Source organism: Bombina bombina, chromosome 6 (genome assembly GCF_027579735.1).
Source record: "Bombina bombina isolate aBomBom1 chromosome 6, aBomBom1.pri, whole genome shotgun sequence".
In the NCBI taxonomy this organism is placed as follows: domain Eukaryota; kingdom Metazoa; phylum Chordata; class Amphibia; order Anura; family Bombinatoridae; genus Bombina; species Bombina bombina.
The window spans coordinates 315,631,695-315,651,144 of record NC_069504.1 but is presented as its reverse complement, the minus strand read 5'-3'; the positions used below and the strand labels follow the sequence as shown (position 1 = coordinate 315,651,144).

At 38.2% G+C, this 19,450-nt stretch overlaps 1 protein-coding gene across 1 annotated transcript in view; it reads right to left on the bottom strand.

The window, feature by feature from the left end:
• The window catches only part of LIN7A (lin-7 homolog A, crumbs cell polarity complex component), an 88,209-nt gene that overhangs the window by 19,542 nt on the left and 49,217 nt on the right, over nucleotides 1–19,450 (bottom strand). Inside the window, exon 4 of the mRNA XM_053719239.1 lies at nucleotides 18,475–18,546. Coding sequence (XP_053575214.1) covers nucleotides 18,475–18,546 — 72 coding nt within the window. The remainder of the gene's footprint in view (nucleotides 1–18,474; nucleotides 18,547–19,450) is intronic.

The following is a 19,450-nucleotide window of genomic DNA, read 5'->3' as shown; positions in this document are numbered from 1 at the left end:
TGGAGCAGTCATTTTTAAAACCAGCATTGATTTGCCTACTGCAGACTTACATTTATAACCCCTTTGTCCTATTATTATTACCAAGGAAAAGACAGTTGCCATAGTAGCTACTTAGGTGCAAATTAACAGGTGCACAGATCCCTGTAGCAGTTCATTGCCTATACTTATATAAAAGGTTGGATTATAAAAAGTACATCTCTCTCATTTGATAATTAAGGCTTGCTAGTTCTGTTAAGCATTTAAAAGAAAGAAAAGCTTTTTTTACAGTAACCAAAAAGTAATTTTTTAAAGCTAAAAAAACCCCATTATGGGCCAGATTAAGAGTGGCACGCTAACAGTTACATGCTAGCGAAAAGGTGTTTATCATGAGTGTGTGCTCGCACCGGGTGTATCGCTTGTATTACGTGATCGATTGAGCACAATTCAAGTTAACACATGTCGGGTTAGCACGTCATCAGAGTTCTGTCTGTTTCACAAAACAAAAAAGTGTCACTAAACTCGTCAAAAATACATTATAAATGACAGTTACACTCATAATAACATTATCTAATAAAAACAAAATGTATGCTTACCAGATAAATTAATTTCTTTCCTGGCAGGGAGAGTCCACGACTTCATTCCTTACTGTTGGGAAATACAATACCTGGCCACTAGGAGGAGGCAAAGACACCCCAGGCAAAGGCATAAATATCCCTCCCACTTCCCCTATTCTCCCAGTAATTCGGCCGAGGGAACAAGGCAAATTCGGCAGAGGGAACAAGGTATAAAGGTGCCTGAAGAAAGTATAAAAAAGGAGCTGCCCAAACAAGATATCTTACGGGCGGGGTCATGGACTCTCCCTGCCAGGAAATAAATTAATTTATTTGGTAAGCACAAATTTTGTTTTCTTTCCATAAGGCACGTAGAGTACATGACTTCATTCCTTACTGTTGGGAAAACCATACCCAAGCTCGAAAGGACACTAAAGGAATAACGGGAGCGGAAAAAAGGAGGCGGACCCTAATCTAAGGGCACCACAGCCTGCAAAACCTTTCTCCCAAAAGCTGCGTCAACCGAAGCAAACACATCAAACTTGTAAAATTTAGAAAAAGTATGTAAGGAGGACCAGGTAGCCGCCCTTACAAATCTGCTCCATAGAGACCTCGTTCTTAAAAGCCCAGGAAGAAGCTACTGCTTTAGTAGAATTAGCCGTAATCCTCTCAGGAGGCTGTTGTCCTGCTGTTTCATAAGCTAGGCGGATGACACTCCTCAACCAGAAAGACAAGGAAGACGTAGTGGCCTTCTGACCCTTACGTTTACCTGCATAGATGACAAACAAAGATGAAGATTGTCTGAACTCCTTAGTAACCTGAAGGTAAAATTTCAAGGCACGAACCACATCTAGATTGTGAAGCAAACGATCTGACACCACCTTTGGAAGGATTGGGACACAAGGAAGGAACAACAATCTCTTGATTAATGTTCCGATCTCACATCACCTTCGGAAGGAAATGTAAGTTAGTACGTAAAATCACCTTATCGGTGTGAAAAACAAGGTAAGAGGGAATCCCACTGCAAGGCAGAAATCTCTTAGTCCCTGCGAGCAGAGGCAATAGCCAACAGAAACAGAGCCTTCCAGGATAACCGTTTAATGTCAACAGTATGCATTGGCTCAAACGGAGCCTGCTGAAACACACAAAGAACAAGGTTGAGACTCCAAGGCGAACCACCCTTCTAAACACAGGCCTGATCATAAACAGGGCCTTAACAAAGGACTGCACATCTGGAAGCTCAGCTAATCTCTTGTGCAGCAACACCGACAGGGCTGATAGCTGTCCCTTCAGGGAACTAGCAGATAGACTCTTCTCCAGTCCATCCTGGAGAAAGGATAACATTCTGGCAACCTTAACCTTATGCCAAGAAAAATCACGCTCTTCACACCAGTGCAGATAAGCCCGCCACACCTTATGGGAGATGCATCAAGTAACCGGCTTATGAGTCAAAGTGTTAATTACACTCTCAGAGAAACCTCTCTTGGCTAAGACTAAGCATTCAATCTCCACACAGTCAGCTTCAGAGAATCTAGATTTTTATGTAAGAAGGGACCCTGTAGTGGCAGGTCCCAGTAACAGGGTAACCTTTATGGAGGAGATGAGGACATCCCCACCAGATCTGCGAACCAAGTCCTTTGCAGCCAGGATGGAGCAATTAGAATCACCAGTGCTCACTCCTGCTTGATTCGAGCCACCACACGGGGGAGAAGAGGAAATGGGGGAAATAGATATATGAGTCTGAACCTCCAGGGAATCGCTAGACCATTTATTAGTTCTACTTGAGGATCCCTCGATCTCAACCCGTACCTGGTTAGTTTGGCATTTAGACAAGAGGCCATGAGGTCTATCTCCGGCATCCCCCATCTGGAGCAAATCTCTGCAAATACCTCAGGGTGGAGAGACCACTCCCCGGGGTGAAAAGATTGCCTGCTGAGGAAGTCTGCTTCACAGTTGTCCACACCCAGAATGTGGTTTGCTAACAGCATACAGTTGTGGGTCTCCGCCCATTCCAGGATCTGAGAAACCTCTCTCATCACTAAGGAACTCCTCATTCCTCCCTGATGGTTGATGTAGGCTACCGAAGTTATATTGTCCGATTGGAATCTGATAAACTGGGATGGACCCAGAAGGGGCCAAGCCTTCTGGGCAATGAATATTGCTTGAAGTTCCAAGATATTGATTGTCAATGTGAACTCCTCCCGAGTCCACAAACCCTGTGCCTTCCTGGAACCCCAAACAGCTCCCCAGCCAGATAGACTTGCGTCCGTAGTCACAATCTCCCAGGACAGTCTCAAGAAGCATGGGGCTTGAGACAGGTGATCTTGACAGAGCCACCAAGAGAGCGAATCTCTCAACAGGCTGTCCAGTATTATCTGTTGGGACAGGTCTGAATGGTCGCCATTCCATAGTTTCAGCATGCATAGTTGTAAGGGTCTGAGATGGAATCTGGCAAAGGGAATGATGTCCATACAAGACTCCATGAGGCGAATCGCCTCCATACACTTGGTCAGCGAAGGACTTAGGGAGGCCTGGAGGGCAAAGCAAGATAATGTTAGCTTGCAATGTCTCTGATCCATTAGAAAGATCTTCATGGATACCAAGTCTATAACTGTACCCAGGAAATTCACAATGGTATGTGAAGTAAGAGAACTCTTTTCCAAGTTTATCTTCCATCCATTTGACCGAAGAAGACTTAGAAGGAATTCCGAGTGCTCCCTTGCTAGACAAGATGGTGCCTCTACCAAGGTATCATCCAGGTAATGTGCTACTGCGATACCTTGTGTTCTGACAACTGCTAGGAAAGGTCCCAGAACCTTTATAAATATTCTTGGAGGAGTAGCTAAGCCGAACGGAAGTGTTATGAACTGGAAGTGTTGGTCCAGAAATGCAAACCTTAGAAATTGAAAATGTTTCCTGTGTATCGGAACGTGAAGGTATGCATCCTTCAGGTCTATGGTAGTCATAAACATGCCTTCCTGAACCAGATGGGACGCTTAGAAATTTGTTTAGGCACTTCAAGTCCAGAATGGGATGAAAAGTTCCCTCCTTCTTGGGAACCATGAAGAGGTATAAATAGAACCCAAGAACACTTTCTGATTCAGGTACCGGGACAATTACTCCTAAAGAGACTAGGTCCTGTATGCAACCTAAAAAGGCACTCCTCTTCTCTGGTCTTGAAAACAGTCTGGAAAGGAGGAATCTGACCCTGGGCGGATGGAACTTGAATCCAATCCAGTATCCCTGAGGGTCCTGAACATCCTGAAACCAAGCATCTGAGAAAAGCAACAATCTGCCCCCTACTCGATCCGATCCCGGATCAGGGGCCACTCCTTCATGCCGACTTGATATTGGTGGGTTTCTTTGTCTGTTTGGACTTGTTCCAGGGCTGAGCCGGTTTCCAAGTACTCTTGGGCTGCTTGGGCTTAGATGAAGATTGAGATCACTGGGACTTGTCCTAACGAAAGGAACGAAAATTAAATTACTGTCGTCCCTTAGATCTGTTCTTCTTATCCTGTGGCAGGAATCCTCTAGTGACGAAAGGCAAAGAATGACTGGGAGGATAGGGAAAGTGGGAGGGAAATTTAAGCCTTTGGCTGGGGTGTCTTTGCCTCCTCCTGGTGGCCAGGTGTTGTATTTCCCAGCAGTAAGGAATGAAGTCATAGACTCTCCCTGCCTTATGGAAAGAAATTATTTTTTAAAACAAAATTGCACAAAAACATAAATTAGCATAAAATTTCCTTTCCTTTTGTACAGGGAGAGTGGGAAATACTGAACTTGGCCATTAGGAGGAGGCAAAGACACCTCAGCCAAAGGCTTAAATACCTCCCCCCACTTCCCTCATCCCCCAGTCATTCTGCCGAGGGAACAAGGAACAGTAGGAGAACTATCAGGGTGAAAAATGTGCCAGAAGAACAAGTTAAAATTAAGGCCGCCCAACGGAGAACACGGGCGGGAGCTTGGACTCTCGTTGTGGACTCTCCCTGTACAGAAGGAAAGGAAATTACCTGGTAAGTATAATTTATGTTTTCCTTCTTAATACAGGGAGAGTCCACAGCTGCATTCATTACTTGTGGGAAAATTATACCCAAGCTACAGAGGACACTGAATTCTAACGGAAGGTCAAAAAGAGAGGTGGCACCCATCTGAGGGCACCACAGCCTGCAAACTCTTTCTCCCGAAGGCTGCTTCACCAAATCAAAAAACAAAACAAAAAAATTTGAAAGGAATGTAAGGAAGGCCAAATAGTCCACCCACCAAAAATAACCGTAGAGGCCTCATCTTAGAGGCCCAAGAGGACACCACTGCTTGAAAATACTGAGCTGTAAACCTCCAAGAAGGCTAGCGTTCAGCTGAGTCATGACCCAAGCGGAAGATACTCCTCAACTAAAAAGATAAGGAAGAAAAGAGCCCTCTGACTCTTACGCTTCTCAGATAGATAATAAACAGAGAAAACTGTCTATTCCTACATAGCCTGAAAATAGGTTCTTAAGGCATGACTCCATATCAAGTAGAAAACTTTCCTTCGCAAAGAAAATAGGAGCTAAAAATGTACCCAAAACTTTAGCTGAACATGCGATATGACACAACCTTAGGAGAAATCCTAAGTAAGTCCGCAGAACAACCTACTATCCTGGAACACCCAAAAAAGGAGGGACGCAATGCATGGCCGTGACTCAGGGACTTCTGTTCACAGAAGTAAGAAAATATGTAGAGGACTCTAAGATAACAACCAAGAGACAACCTCATGCATAAGTACAAAGGTAGCCCAATGCAAGACTATAAAAGTAAAGCCAAAACCCCAAGAAGGAGCATCCAAAATACACACGTGCCTGATCACAGTCAAAGTTCTAGTAAAAAACTGTATGTCCAGAAACTCAACAAGCCTCTGGAGCCGGACAAAAATTCAGGCAGGGCCAAAACTGTCCCAACAGGGAACTTAGCTAAGAGGCCCTTCTCCAGATCATCCTGGAGGAAAGAAAGAGTCCTGGCAGGCCCAATAGAGTGCCAGGACAAACCACGTACTTCACAGCCAAATGGGTCCCCCACACCTGAGATAGATGACAAGGGACCAGCTATGCTCTTCAAGGAGAGAACCATAATCTCTCAGAAAAACTGTTTCCTCAGCTATGACTAAGAGACATCACTCAATCTGCTGCAGAGAACTAAGAGGAAGAAAAAAGAGACCTTGTTCCAGCAGATCCCTGCAACAAGGACAAACGTCATGGAGGCCGAAACATGAAATCGGGAACGACGATATATACAGCCTCAACGGAGCAGTCAGATCACTGACGCCTAGCCCTGCTAGATTCGAGCCACCACCTAAGGCAAGAGTGATATGGCAGAAAAAAGGGAAAAAAGGTAATGAACCTCCAAGGCACTGCTAATGTATGCATTAGCTCTTCCTGAAAATCCTGACCCACGACCCATAATGGGTAAACTGGAATACGGACGGACGACCAAAGATCCTCCTTCGGCACCCCTTTCCTGTTGCAATTCAGATAACAAAAAGATATCTCTAGATAATATCTGTCCCAAATAGGGTCACTGACGGAGAGACGCAGTGGGCCTCTGCCCACCACCAAACTCGAGATGCTACTCAAAACACTAGGGAGACTATCTCAGAAGGAGATAAAAGCCAGCAAAAGTAAGACAGACAAGATCCCTACACTCTTTAATCTTGTAAAGAGCCAATTTGTACCATCACCATCCAAAGGTAATTGGATAAAAAAACATATACCTAATGGCAATTTTCCTTGTGGAAAATGTGTAACTTGTGAGTTTATGAAAAGAACCAAAGTGTTCTCTGGTAATTGTGATAAAGAATTTCGTATCAACCATTTTTTCAACTGCAACACAGAGGGAGTTGTGTATTTACTAGAATGCTCGTGTCCCAGGTTTTACGTTGGTAAAACCAAGAGGATTTTTAAGGATCGCATTAAAGAGCATTGGGATGATATAAAGGGTGAGATCCAAACGAGCAGCATAGCTAGGCATTATTAAACTAAGCATAAAAGCAATCCAGTATGTTTCAAATTCACAGGCATTGACAAAGGCCTCTTGCATGGCAGAGGCGGAGACAATGATAAATGTCTCCTGCAGAAAGAATGTAAATGGATCTACACCCTTATTACTCTTTCACCCACAGGCCTTAATGAGAAATTAGATATGGCTAGCTTTATTTAAAATTTTGAATTTAAAAGGCATTTGTGATCTGTCCAAAATTTACAGCACATAAGAGCAGTCTCCGATTTAAAATCGGTAGAGTAGAGTAGATATTTAATCTTATGGTTCTCTATAGGCTATTGTGTTCTCCTGCTCTCCATCCGTATGCAATGTGCTCTACTACACACTTTAGGTGTTTAAAATTTAAATTGCTAGAATCAAAATTTGTGCCTCTCATGTCACTTAATAGAGCCTAAGATCTACAATAATCTATTTGTACTTTAGTTGTCTTTTCTCTTGTTTTGTAACTATTTTAAATTTTGTATCACATTGTATATATATGTACATTTGTTTCTGGTATATTAAGATAATATATGCTAAATATGGGCGGAGCGGTCTTAGAATATAAGCTCCAATAGTAGGGCATAGATCCAAAAGCCCTGAGGAAGTCCCGTCTTGCACATGACGTTAGGGGTGAAACGATCATACGCATTGAACAATAGGACCACGTGACATACCCGGAAGAGGAAGTTTGCTGTTTACATGCGCCACACGAGCTTGGCGTTTCAGCTGGTAGCTCACAAGGAAGTTGCTGCTTCACCGCATGGACTGACACATCCGAACTGTGCAAATGGATTACAGTTTTGCTTGCAACATATTCAGATAAGTGAATAAACATATTGCATATGAAATGGCATTGATGCTGTTATGTTCAATTTTGTTGGTCTCTGGCAATACCGCATAGTGGAGGGTGAATTTGCTTGACTTGATTGTCTAGAGACTGAACTATCCATACTATTGGAACTGTGATTTACTGGAACTGACCTATGCAATGTTGTGATTACTAACAGCTAAATTACAAGTCTTGCGTTAGGCTTAAAAAGCAGCATTGGCCGGTCCCAACGCTGCTTTTTAACGCACGCTGGTATTACGAGTCTTGCAGGTACAGGTGTACCGCTCACTTTTTTGGCCAGACTTGGAAATACTGCAAATTCACTTATGTAAATTGCGTATCCTCTTTTTTCAATGGGACTTGCATATCGCCGGTATTACAAGTCTGACAAAAAGTGAGCGGTAGACCCTCTCCTGTCAAGCCTGGTACCTCATTTTAAAGTCAGTAGTTAAGAGTTTTACACTACAATGCCGTAGCATAAAACTCTTAACTAAAGTGCTAAAAAGTACACTAACACCCATAAACTACCTATAAACCCATAAACCGAGGCCCCCCCCACATCGCATACACTAAAATTTAATTTTTAACCCCTAATCTGCCGAACCAGACATCGCCACCACTATAATAAATATATTAACCCCTAAACCGCCGCACTCCCGCCTCGCAAACATTAGTTCAATATTATTAACCCCTAATGTGCCGTCTCTAACATCGCCGACACCTACCTACATTTATTAACCCCTAATCTGCTACCCCCAACGTCGCCGCCACAATACTAAAGTTATTAACCCCTAAATCTAAGTCTAACCTTACCCTAACCCCCCCCTAACTTAAATATAATTTAAATAAATCTAAATAAAATTCCTATCATTAACTAACTTATTCCTATTTAAAACTAAATACTTACCTGTAAAATAAACCCTAAGCTAGCTACAATATAACTAATAGTTACATTGTAGTTAGCTTAGGGTTTATTTTTATTTTACAGGCAAGTTTGTATTTATTTTAACTAGGTAGAATAGTTACTAAATAGTTATTAACTATTTAATAACTACCTAGCTAAAATAAATACAAAGTTACCTGTAAAATAAAACCTAACCTAAGTTACAATTACACCTAACACTACATTATAATTAAATTAATTCCCTAAATTAAATACAATTAAATACAATTAAATAAAATTATCTAAAGTACAAAAAAACACACTAAATTACAGAAAATAATAAACAAATTACAAGACTTTAAACTAATTACACCTAATCTAATCCCCCTAACAAAATAAAAAAGCCCCCCAAAATAAAAAAAAGCCCTACCCTACACTAAATTACAAATAGCCCTTAAAAGAGCCTTTTGCGGGGCATTGCCCTAAATTAATCAGCTCTCTTACCTGTAAAAAAAATTACAAATCCCCCCAACATTAAAACCCACCACCCACACAACCAACCCTACTCTAAAACCCACCCAATACCCCCTTAAAAAAACCTAACACTAACCCCTTGAAGATCACCTTACCGGGAGAAGTCTTAACCTAACCGGGCCGAAGTCCTCAACGAAGCCAGGAGAAGTCTTTATCCAAGCCGGGAGAAGTGGTCCTCCAGACGGGCAGAAGTCTTCATCCAGACGGAATCTTCTATCTTCAATCCACCATTAGTTATATTGTAGCTTGCTTAGGGTTTATTTTACAGGTAAGTATTTAGTTTTAAATAGGAATAATTTAGTTAATTATAGTAATTTTATTTAGATTTCCTTTAATTATATTTAAGTTAGGGGGTGTTAGGTTTAGGGTTAGACTTAGGTTTAGGGGTTAATAACTTTAATATAGTGGCGGCGACGTTGGGGGGTGGCAGATTAGGGGTTAATAAATGTAGGTAGGTGGCGTCGATGTTAGGGCCTGAAGATTAGGGGTTAATAATATTTAACTAATGTTTGCGAGGCTGGAGTGCGGCGGTTTAGGGGTTAATATGTTTATTATAGTGGCGGCGACGTTGGGAGCAGCAGATTAGGGGTTAATAAATGTAGGTAGGTGGCAGCGACATAGGGGGCGACAGATTAGGGGTTAATAAATATAATGTAGGTGTCGGTGATGTTGGGGGCAGCAGATTAGGGGTTCATAAGTATAATGTAGGTGGCGGCGGTGTCCGGAGCAGCAGATTAAGGGTTAATAATATAATGTAGGTTGCGGCGATGTCAGGGCCGGCAGATGAGGGGTTAGTAAGTGTAGGATTAGGGGTGTTTAGACTCGGGGTTCATGTTAGGGTGTTAGGTGTAGACATAAAATGTATTTCCCCATAGGAATCAATGGGGCTGCGTTACTAAGCTTTACGCTGCTTTTTTTGTTGATTCCTATGGGGAAATTGGGCACGAGCACGTTACACCATCTCACCGCTAACGTAGGCAGCGCTGGTATTGGAGTGTGGTAATGAGCAAAATTTTGCTCAACGCTCACTTCTTGTCTGGGTTGTAAAAACCCGTAATACGCTGTCTGTAAGTGAGCGGTGAGCATAAACTGCTCGTTAGCACAGCATAGCCTCTAACACAAAACTTGTAATCTAGGTGTAAGTGACATACACTGTCAACAATGTGTTGAGCCTTGTTTTTGTTTAACATCTTAAGGTGTATCACCCAGAATCAGCCTCTGCAATTTACAGGAGTTCTGTGTGCAGCTGGGGTGTAGTGTGAGTGACGCACTGTGTAAGGTGTACACTGTATGAATTATGTATACCATACTTTCATGTTTACTCAAACTATTGTGCTTCTTCACAGGGTAATATTTTATAGTCACGTGACTTTTTGTGTATTGCAATGTGGTACTTTTTGAATATATTTTAGTAACAATTGCTTTGCTTCTATAGTTCAGAGTACCTAATTTGATCTGAGCTTTAGCCCATGTATACTAGATAAATAAATACTGATGTTAATTATCTAAAAGAGTGCTTGATTCCCAATCTTTTTCCATGGTACATTTATTAAGATGTTCCATTTCTTTTCTTATAGTTTCTGATAATATATTTATTACATAGTGTCTGCACCATAAGAATATTTATAATTTAGTTTTTTCGGTATTTTCTCATTTAGATTGACCATTTGTCTCTCACACAAATGCATTTATGTGTGTGTATATATATATATATATATATATATATATATATATATATATATATATATATATGTATTTACAGGCATATATACACATAAAACATAAATACATATATACAGTATATATATATATATATATATATATATATATATATATACATATCTAGACATATATATATCTCAAACACAAAATAGAATGCCAAACGACCCCACAAGAGGGGAGGAAGACAAGCTGCACTAAAAGTTTGCACTGTGGTACTCACTTCACAAAAAGATCTTGAACAGCAGCTGAAATCTCATTTAGAATTATCCCAAAACAACGGAACCCTCTGAGGAAGAAGGATATATCAAACCTTCGAAATGCGTAAGGGATTATTCTTTGGGACTTTGTCCCTTCTGGTGTTGTACATATATATATTTTTTTAGATATCTCGTATTCTCTTCGTTGGGACTTCTTATCCACCTGACCAGTATTCTGTATAATCGGAAGTACTTAGAGAACTGTCTGAATACAGAGTGTGTATACATATTTTATGAGTCTTGCACATACCTCATATGTTTGAGGGTTTTAAATGTAAGTGGCTATTTGGCTTGTTTTTATATTCCTTTTAATAAAACTGTATTCCGCTATGTACCTCCTTTGTGTCGTTTACACTGCATAACTGCTGGACACCTGGAGGAACTTCTAAAGGACTCCCACCTTTGGTTTACATACCGTACTCCAAAAGGAGAAGATCTGATACATCTCCCACCTTGGATCTGATTTGAGATATAACCGGAGGCATTACATTACAGATGCGGCACCTTACCTCGTATGTTTGAGGTATTTTCTAGTAAGTGCTATACCTACCGGCTACCTCTTATGCTACATTGACTGCATACTTTTTCCTCATTATTATATCTTTGTTTTCTATGCTTAAGGAGAGCCTTAGAAGTTTAGTCGTTTCACATTACTCAAATTGACTTTTTTGTTATTACCCTTTCTGATATTGCATCTACTGATTAAGCATACCTATTTCTGCTGAATTTTTAGATTATTGTTCAGCCCTGTCTCCCCCTCCCCTATACTATATAGAGGAGACCCTTAAGCTTTTTGTTGAAGTATTAAATTGTAATATAGGCTGAAATTTACCCTCTGTTTTTCCAATGACAGAGTTATCTAGATACATGGGTATATAAACAAAATGGTAATTTGGTTACTGATTTGTATTGTAAACCAACGGATCGCAATACACAATACTACACTATGATAGTTTTCATTCAGAACGAGTATTTAACTCTATTCCCAAGCGTCAGTTTCTTAGGACAGTTAGAAATGTGAAAGACCCAAAGCTACAGGAGAAAAGAATGAGACAAATGGCAAAGAAATTTCAAGAGAGAGGCTATCCCCTTGCAGTCAGTGAGAAATGTGAGCAAACAGTAAAATATGAGAGAATAGGGCATAAAAAAACAAAAAAAGACAAAACTAAAAATCAACTTGTCTTTACTTCAGAGTATAACCAATACAGTGAGTACATCTCTAAAATAATAAAAAAACCATTGGTATTTATTGGAAAGAACAAACCCCAATGTTAAAGAGTTTCAACAGCCCCCTATTAACTCTTACAAAGGGTAAAAAATATTAGAGACTATGTAGTTAAAGCAGACACTGGTAGTGATAAAAAAGACACAATCAACTACTTAACTACTGCAAATAAGGGATCTTATCCCTGCTTGCACTGTGCTCAGTGTAACTCAATGATAAAGGGTAAAAATGTAGCACAAATTAATGATACAAAAAAGAAATTAATGGTCTCTTTACTTGTGATACCAACTATGTAGTATATGTCTTGAAATGCCCATGTGGGCGGGGTTATGTAGGGGAGACTATTAACCCTATCAGAGACAGAATAAGTGCACACAAATCTTCTATAAGATGCAAAGACATGACACTACCTGTCTCATCACACTTTATCACTGCAGGCCACACAGTTAGCCAGCTAAGGTTTCAGGTCATAGACCATATCCCTAAGCAAAGAAGAGGAGGTAATAGAGAACTGCTACTTAAAAAGAAAGAAGTTTGGTGGATACAAAATTTGAAAACTCTATATTCAAATGGATTAAACAAGGATTATGATCTGCATTTGTTTTTATAGTTGTTTTTAATAATCTGTGTCATATAGTTTTTTCTCAAGTGATATAAAGATTAAACAGAATTAATAGGAATATTAAGGTTTTGATAAAAATGTTGGAAATAAATGTAAGTTATTATGTTGGAACCTGACCGTTTGGGGATACCAGCAAAATAATTCTGTTTGCACAATTAACTACAATTAATTAAGCCACACCTTATGCACAGATCGTATATAAGGGAGAAATCTGTTCTTAATCCATAGCATGAGGAAGGGCCCAAGAGGCTCGAAACGTCGCTATGTTTTTATCCTGATGTTGTTCTAAATAAACAAGAAGTTTTTTTTAAAGATTGTGCTGTTGCCATCATCTACTTTTTGGAAACTATGTATGGGAGGATGGCAGGCCTCCCAAACGCACTCTAAGAGTAAAATTGCAAAAAGTGATACTCCTTGAGAGAGAAAAGGAAAATAGTGCTGGACTGTCTGCTAAATTTGGTATATATATATATATATATATATATATATATAGACATTGGAGCCCTTTCCAGTTAAAGAAACAGTCAACACCAGAATTGTTGTTGTTTTAAAAGATAGATAATCCCTTAATTACCCATTCCCTAGTTTTGCATAACCAACACAATTATAATAATACACGTTTTACCTCTGTAATTACCTTGTATCTAAGCCTCTGCAGACTGCCCCCTTATTTCAGTTCTTTTGATAGACTTGCATTTTAGCCAATCAGTGCTCACTCCTCGGTAAGTTCACGTGCATGAGCTCAATGTTATCTATATGAAACACATGAACTAATGCCCTCTAGTGGTGAAAAACTGTCAAAATGCATTTAGATTAGAGACGGCCTTCAAGGTCAAAGAAATTAGCATATAAACCTCCTAGGTTTAGCTTTAAACTAAGAATACCAAGAGAACAAAGCAAAATTGGTGATAAAAGTAAATTGGAAAGTTGTTTAAAATTACATGCCCTATTTGAACCATGAAAGTTTTTTTTGGACTTGACTGTCCCTTTAAGTAGATGAAAACTATTTTTATGCAATATTCATTTTTAATAAAGTGTTATACTTATTATATTTATAAATATAGGGCCAAATATAATTAGCATATGCTTTATGTATTTTAAAATAGATATTCCTATATATATATATATATATATATATATATATATATATATATATATATATATATATATATATCTGTATATACTACATACTTAAATATTTATGAATATAGATTTATATTTATTTATATATACATTTATATATTTATAAATAATGTATATGTATAGATACAGTATATATTGCACCAAAATACCATCAGATATATGTAGAAATATGTATATATATTAATAAATAGAACATATTCTGCTATGTGAGGAATATCGGAAAAGGAAATATTCATATTTTCATGTCGGATTAGCGCACTTCAGAATATGTGATCAGGTTTGTGTACGAGTAGGGTGTTGCTTTTTTTACTTTGTTTGCTCCATTGGCTCATATAGGAGAATACGCTAACGTGATTGCAAAATTTTATCTTCTACTTTTTGAGCACATTGGGTTAGCACGCAAGCGAACACTTTTTACTTTCAATTTCTAATAGGAGCGCTACCTGAAGCATGCAAAAAGCTTACTTCTAGCAGAGTTAGAGCGCAAGTGAGATAGTTAAATACCGCTCCACTTGTAATCTAGCCCTATGCATTTTTAGATCAAACATTTTCTAAAATGTTTGCTTCATATTGTAACTATAAGAATATGATATATTTATTTAAACAATGTAATTGAAACATTGTGGTTTAAAATGTAAGTTAACACTATTACTAGGATACATACTATCTCTGACTCAAATCAATTAAATACATTTTAATACATTAATAAAAACAGAGACAGACAAGCCTACTTTTTCCAAGATGCTTATTTATTTGCTTTCATATTGAAATAGTATTTATGAGGTGGAAAAGAGTATTTTGTATTACTGACTGCAGACGCTTAAGATCTCCCCATACACAAGAAGGGACCATTTCACTCAGTAATAAGATTACAATGTGAACATAAGCAAGTTCAGAAAACTTGAAGCTGGCTGCTATTATTGAGTGAAGTGTGATTACTGTAATATAAACAGGTCTAGATTGTAAGTGTGGCGCATTGAATAGCACAGGGTGCCTATCTTTTGGGAAAAATGTATTAAAGTGAGAATAAGAAAATTCTCATATTTGTCGTCAAAAAAACCTCACAAATGTTATCACAATATTTATGAAAGGTTATGGGCTAATAAAGTCGCAAATTTTCATCCTGTTTCCCACCCTCCTACCCATTTAGATTGTAAGTTCCCACGGGAATAGAGCCCTCAATACTCCCTGTATCTGTCTGTAAAATTTTGACTTTTATTGTATTGTTTCTCTGTTGTACTTCTATCCTTGTACCCATGGGCAGCGCTGCGGAATCTGTTGGCGCTTTATAAATAAAGAATAATAATAATATGTGCGCACTAACTGACTCATGACCATTCACAAGTCTTTAATATATGCGAATAAGTTGTCTGGAAATGCCTAATTCTTGTATTAAATCTCTATTGGCATTTTAAAATGCCTGTATATATTCACAGTTCTCATATATTTGTGAAAAGTGGCGCATGCAATATTCACTGTTTTTAATCTCGCCAATTTGTAGGTTGCGAGGTAATTAAAAATAAAGAGCGATATTGTTGTTTGGAGGGAAAATGGAAATATGTATTTTTCTTGCCATAATGGCTGTATCCAGGGTTAGAAATTGCCCACAACAAGGCACATAACATGAAGAATAATAATTAATTAAATAACAAAAAGGTATATACAAATTTATAAAAAAGTTAAATCATTTTAAAGTTTATTTGAAATAAGTGTACTAAAAAGAACAAAGATAAGCTCCAAAAAACGGGCAATCTTACTCGATGAAAGAGCGCCAAAGAAGGGGCAAAATAAAAATAATATATAAGAAATAACATTCTTACAAACAATCACGTGATTAATTTATTTTGTTATAATAGGATAAAAACAATAAAACCATTTACCGGTGGCTAAAGTTAAGATTGATAAATAAATCGAAAACGATAACTAGATCAGCCATTCGCTTGACATCACAAAAAAAATGTCTCTAGAATTTTTATAAATACTGGCGACATTTTTTACTTCACACATTGCGAACTATTGAGGAAATAATCACGACTTTTTAGGCACATTTTTTCGGTGCTTAATACATTTTGCCCTTTGTGTCAGCTAGCACCAAGAATAACATAAAATTTGTACTACAAGTAGATGGATAAATATTTTAATCAAAGCATCTTTACAAAACCATTTTTAGCGGGCCCTATCATTTTTATTGATAAAGCAGGGAGCGCTATTACTCTTGTTTTATAAGTGGTGAGTAAAGTATTGTGATCAATCGCAATTCAAAACATTGCTGTAAATCATTATCGTTTGCTAGTTTGCATGTCAAAACATATGAAAATGCTCTGGAAATAAATGTTTTTAAAAGTTATATTTAGATTTTTTTTTTAAAAAGGGGGATATTATATATGGTAAGGGGCCGTAGTGGGGAGGTATGCATGTATACACACATGTATATACATTTTTGAGTATTTTTCAGTTATATACCTTCAAACATGAAATACAATTTTTATTTAATTTTAATTGTTTTATTATGTTTTGAATATAAATATTTTACATTCCATGTTCTTCACTTAGAAGAAACTGTTCTTTATTTATTTTAGTATTTTTAGTATTTTTAAATATATATTTCTATATATACAGGGAGTGCAGAATTATTAGGCAAGTTGTATTTTTGAGGATTAATTTTATTATTGAACAAAAACTATGTTCTCAATGAACCCAAAAAAACTCATTAATATCAAAGCTGAATAGTTTTGGAAGTAGTTTTTAGTTTGTTTTTAGTTATAGCTATTTTAGGGGGATATCTGTGTGTGCAGGTGACTATTACTGTGCATAATTATTAGGCAACTTAACAAAAAACAAATATATACCCATTTCAATTATTTATTTTTACCAGTGAAACCAATATAACATCTCAACATTCACAAATATACATTTCTGACATTCAAAAACAAAACAAAAACAAATCAGTGACCAATATAGCCACCTTTCTTTGCAAGGACACTCAATAGCCTGCCATCCATGGATTCTGTCAGTGTTTTGATCTGTTCACCATCAACATTGCGTGCAGCAGCAACCACAGCCTCTCAGACACTGTTCAGAGAGGTGTACTGTTTTCCCTCCTTGTAAATCTCACATTTGATGATGGACCACAGGTTCTCAATGGGGTTCAGATCAGGTGAACAAGGAGGCCATGTCATTAGATTTTCTTCCTTTATACCCTTTCTTGCCAGCCACGCTGTGGAGTACTTGGACGCGTGTGATGGAGCATTGTCCTGCATGAAAAATCATGTTTTTCTTGAAGGATGCAGACTTCTTCCTGTACCACTGCTTGAAGAAGGTGTCTTCCAGAAACTGGCAGTAGGACTGGGAGTTGAGCTTGACTCCATCCTCAACCCGAAAAGGCCCCACAAGCTCATCTTTGATGATACCAGCCCAAACCAGTACTCCACCTCCACCTTGCTGGCGTCTGAGTCGGACTGGAGCTCTCTGCCCTTTACCAATCCAGCCACGGGCCCATCCATCTGGCCCATCAAGACTCACTCTCATTTCATCAGTCCATAAAACCTTAGAAAAATCAGTCTTGAGATATTTCTTGGCCCAGTCTTGACGTTTCAGCTTGTGTGTCTTGTTCAGTGGTGGTCGTCTTTCAGCCTTTCTTACCTTGGCCATGTCTCTGAGTATTGCACACCTTGTGCTTTTGGGCACTCCAGTGATGTTGCAGCTCTGAAATATGGCCAAACTGGTGGCAAGTGGCATCTTGGCAGCTGCACGCTTGACTTTTCTCAGTTCATGGGCAGTTATTTTGCGCCTTGGTTTTTCCACACGCTTCTTGAGACCCTGTTGACTATTTTGAATGAAACGCTTGATTGTTCGATGATAACGCTTCAGAAGCTTTGCAATTTTAAGAGTGCTGCATCCCTCTGCAAGATATCTCACTATTTTTGACTTTTCTGAGCCTGTCAAGTCCTTCTTTTGACCCATTTTGCCAAAGGAAAGGAAGTTGCCTAATAATTATGCACACCTGATATAGGGTGTTGATGTCATTAGACCACACCCCTTCTCATTACAGAGATGCACATCACCTAATATGCTTAATTGGTAGTAGGCTTTCGAGCCTATACAGCTTGGAGTAAGACAACATGCATAAAGAGGATGATGTGGTCAAAATACTCATTTGCCTAATAATTCTGCACTCCCTGTATGTATATATATATATATATATATATATATAAAAATACACATTCATATACATCTTTAGAGATGTATATGTATGTATCTCTATGTTAAAACCCTTTGCCTAACCAGAGCTCTGAGAACACGCTAACCCAATGCACGTTAACTTGAATTGCACTCAAGCAATCGCGTTTACTTTCAACTTGTTATACAAGCAACAAAGCTCGACGAGCGCAAATACCCCTGATAAACCCCTTATAGCTTGCGCGCAACTGTTAGAGCTCCACTTGTAATCTGGCCCATAGTATTCTAGATTTTGCCTCATGGCACTCAAATAGTAAAATATTTACTCTCTGGCCCTTTACAAAATAAGTTTGCCAACCCCTGATCTAGACCATTATCTTCCCTTGACAATTAATAGTAAAACAGTTTGAACTATAATTCTAACATATGGATTTGAAAACTCAAAATACAAACTGAGACCTAACTGTCTAACTTACCAAAGTATACCTCTGGCACTCATTTATCAGCACAATATCTACAAATATTGATTAAGAGTTCTCACCTTTGCTGTAGCACGGGCACGGAATTCTGGACAGCCATTTACAGGAATGGTTTCATGCATATACTGGTAAACCTGTAAATTAAAAAAAACCATCTCAGCATTTTTATAAAAGATAAATTAGTTAGACACAAAAAGTAAAATATGATAAATTATAATGCCATAGTATAAGTTTGTTGGACTGTTCAATGACCCTGTTTTTCAGGTGTTTATAACATTGGATTGCATGCTTTTCTTTAAAGCCTGACAGTTTTGTCAGTATCCTCCTTGACTGGATATGGTGTATATGGTGGAATTTAGAAATGAATTTGTTAAATACATATGGAGTTTTAAGTGTTGGAAATTTGCACTTTTCTCTTAAAGTGATGGTAAGCTTTAAAGTTTGTATTTACAATATTTGTAATCATAAAGTAACAGTGTATACTCGTCAATGGGACTGGCAATATTATATGTTTTTTGAAGCAATATATCCATTAATGTAGTTTATATTGATTTCCTCTTGTCTATTATAAAGTAAAAGATGAGGACTTTAATTCATGAAAGCTTTATAAACTCTTAATTTGTTTAATAATTACACTTCATGTCATATATTCTGCAGTTCCTCCACCAGTAAGGGATACTCTATTTCTTACTTCAGTGGTGATTCAGGCTGTAGCCAATCGTATTGTGCCCCCTTTGGCGTCCTGCAAGTAAATAATAACGTCCCTGGTTTTGGACTCCAAAGGGTGTTTGATACAATTTGCTACAGCCTGAACTTTAAAATTATTAGCCAAACCTACAGCAAAAACGGCTTCTTTGAACACCAAACAGTGGTTTATGTGTTATGAAGGTTTACAAATATGTTACTACACATATACACACCTACACATCATACATTAGAAATGTGCGATTCGTTTCAGATCGATTCGGAATAAATCCGAATAAGTTTGGATTTATTCAGATTTATTCGGTATATTCGGACGGCCGTGGATTACACTAG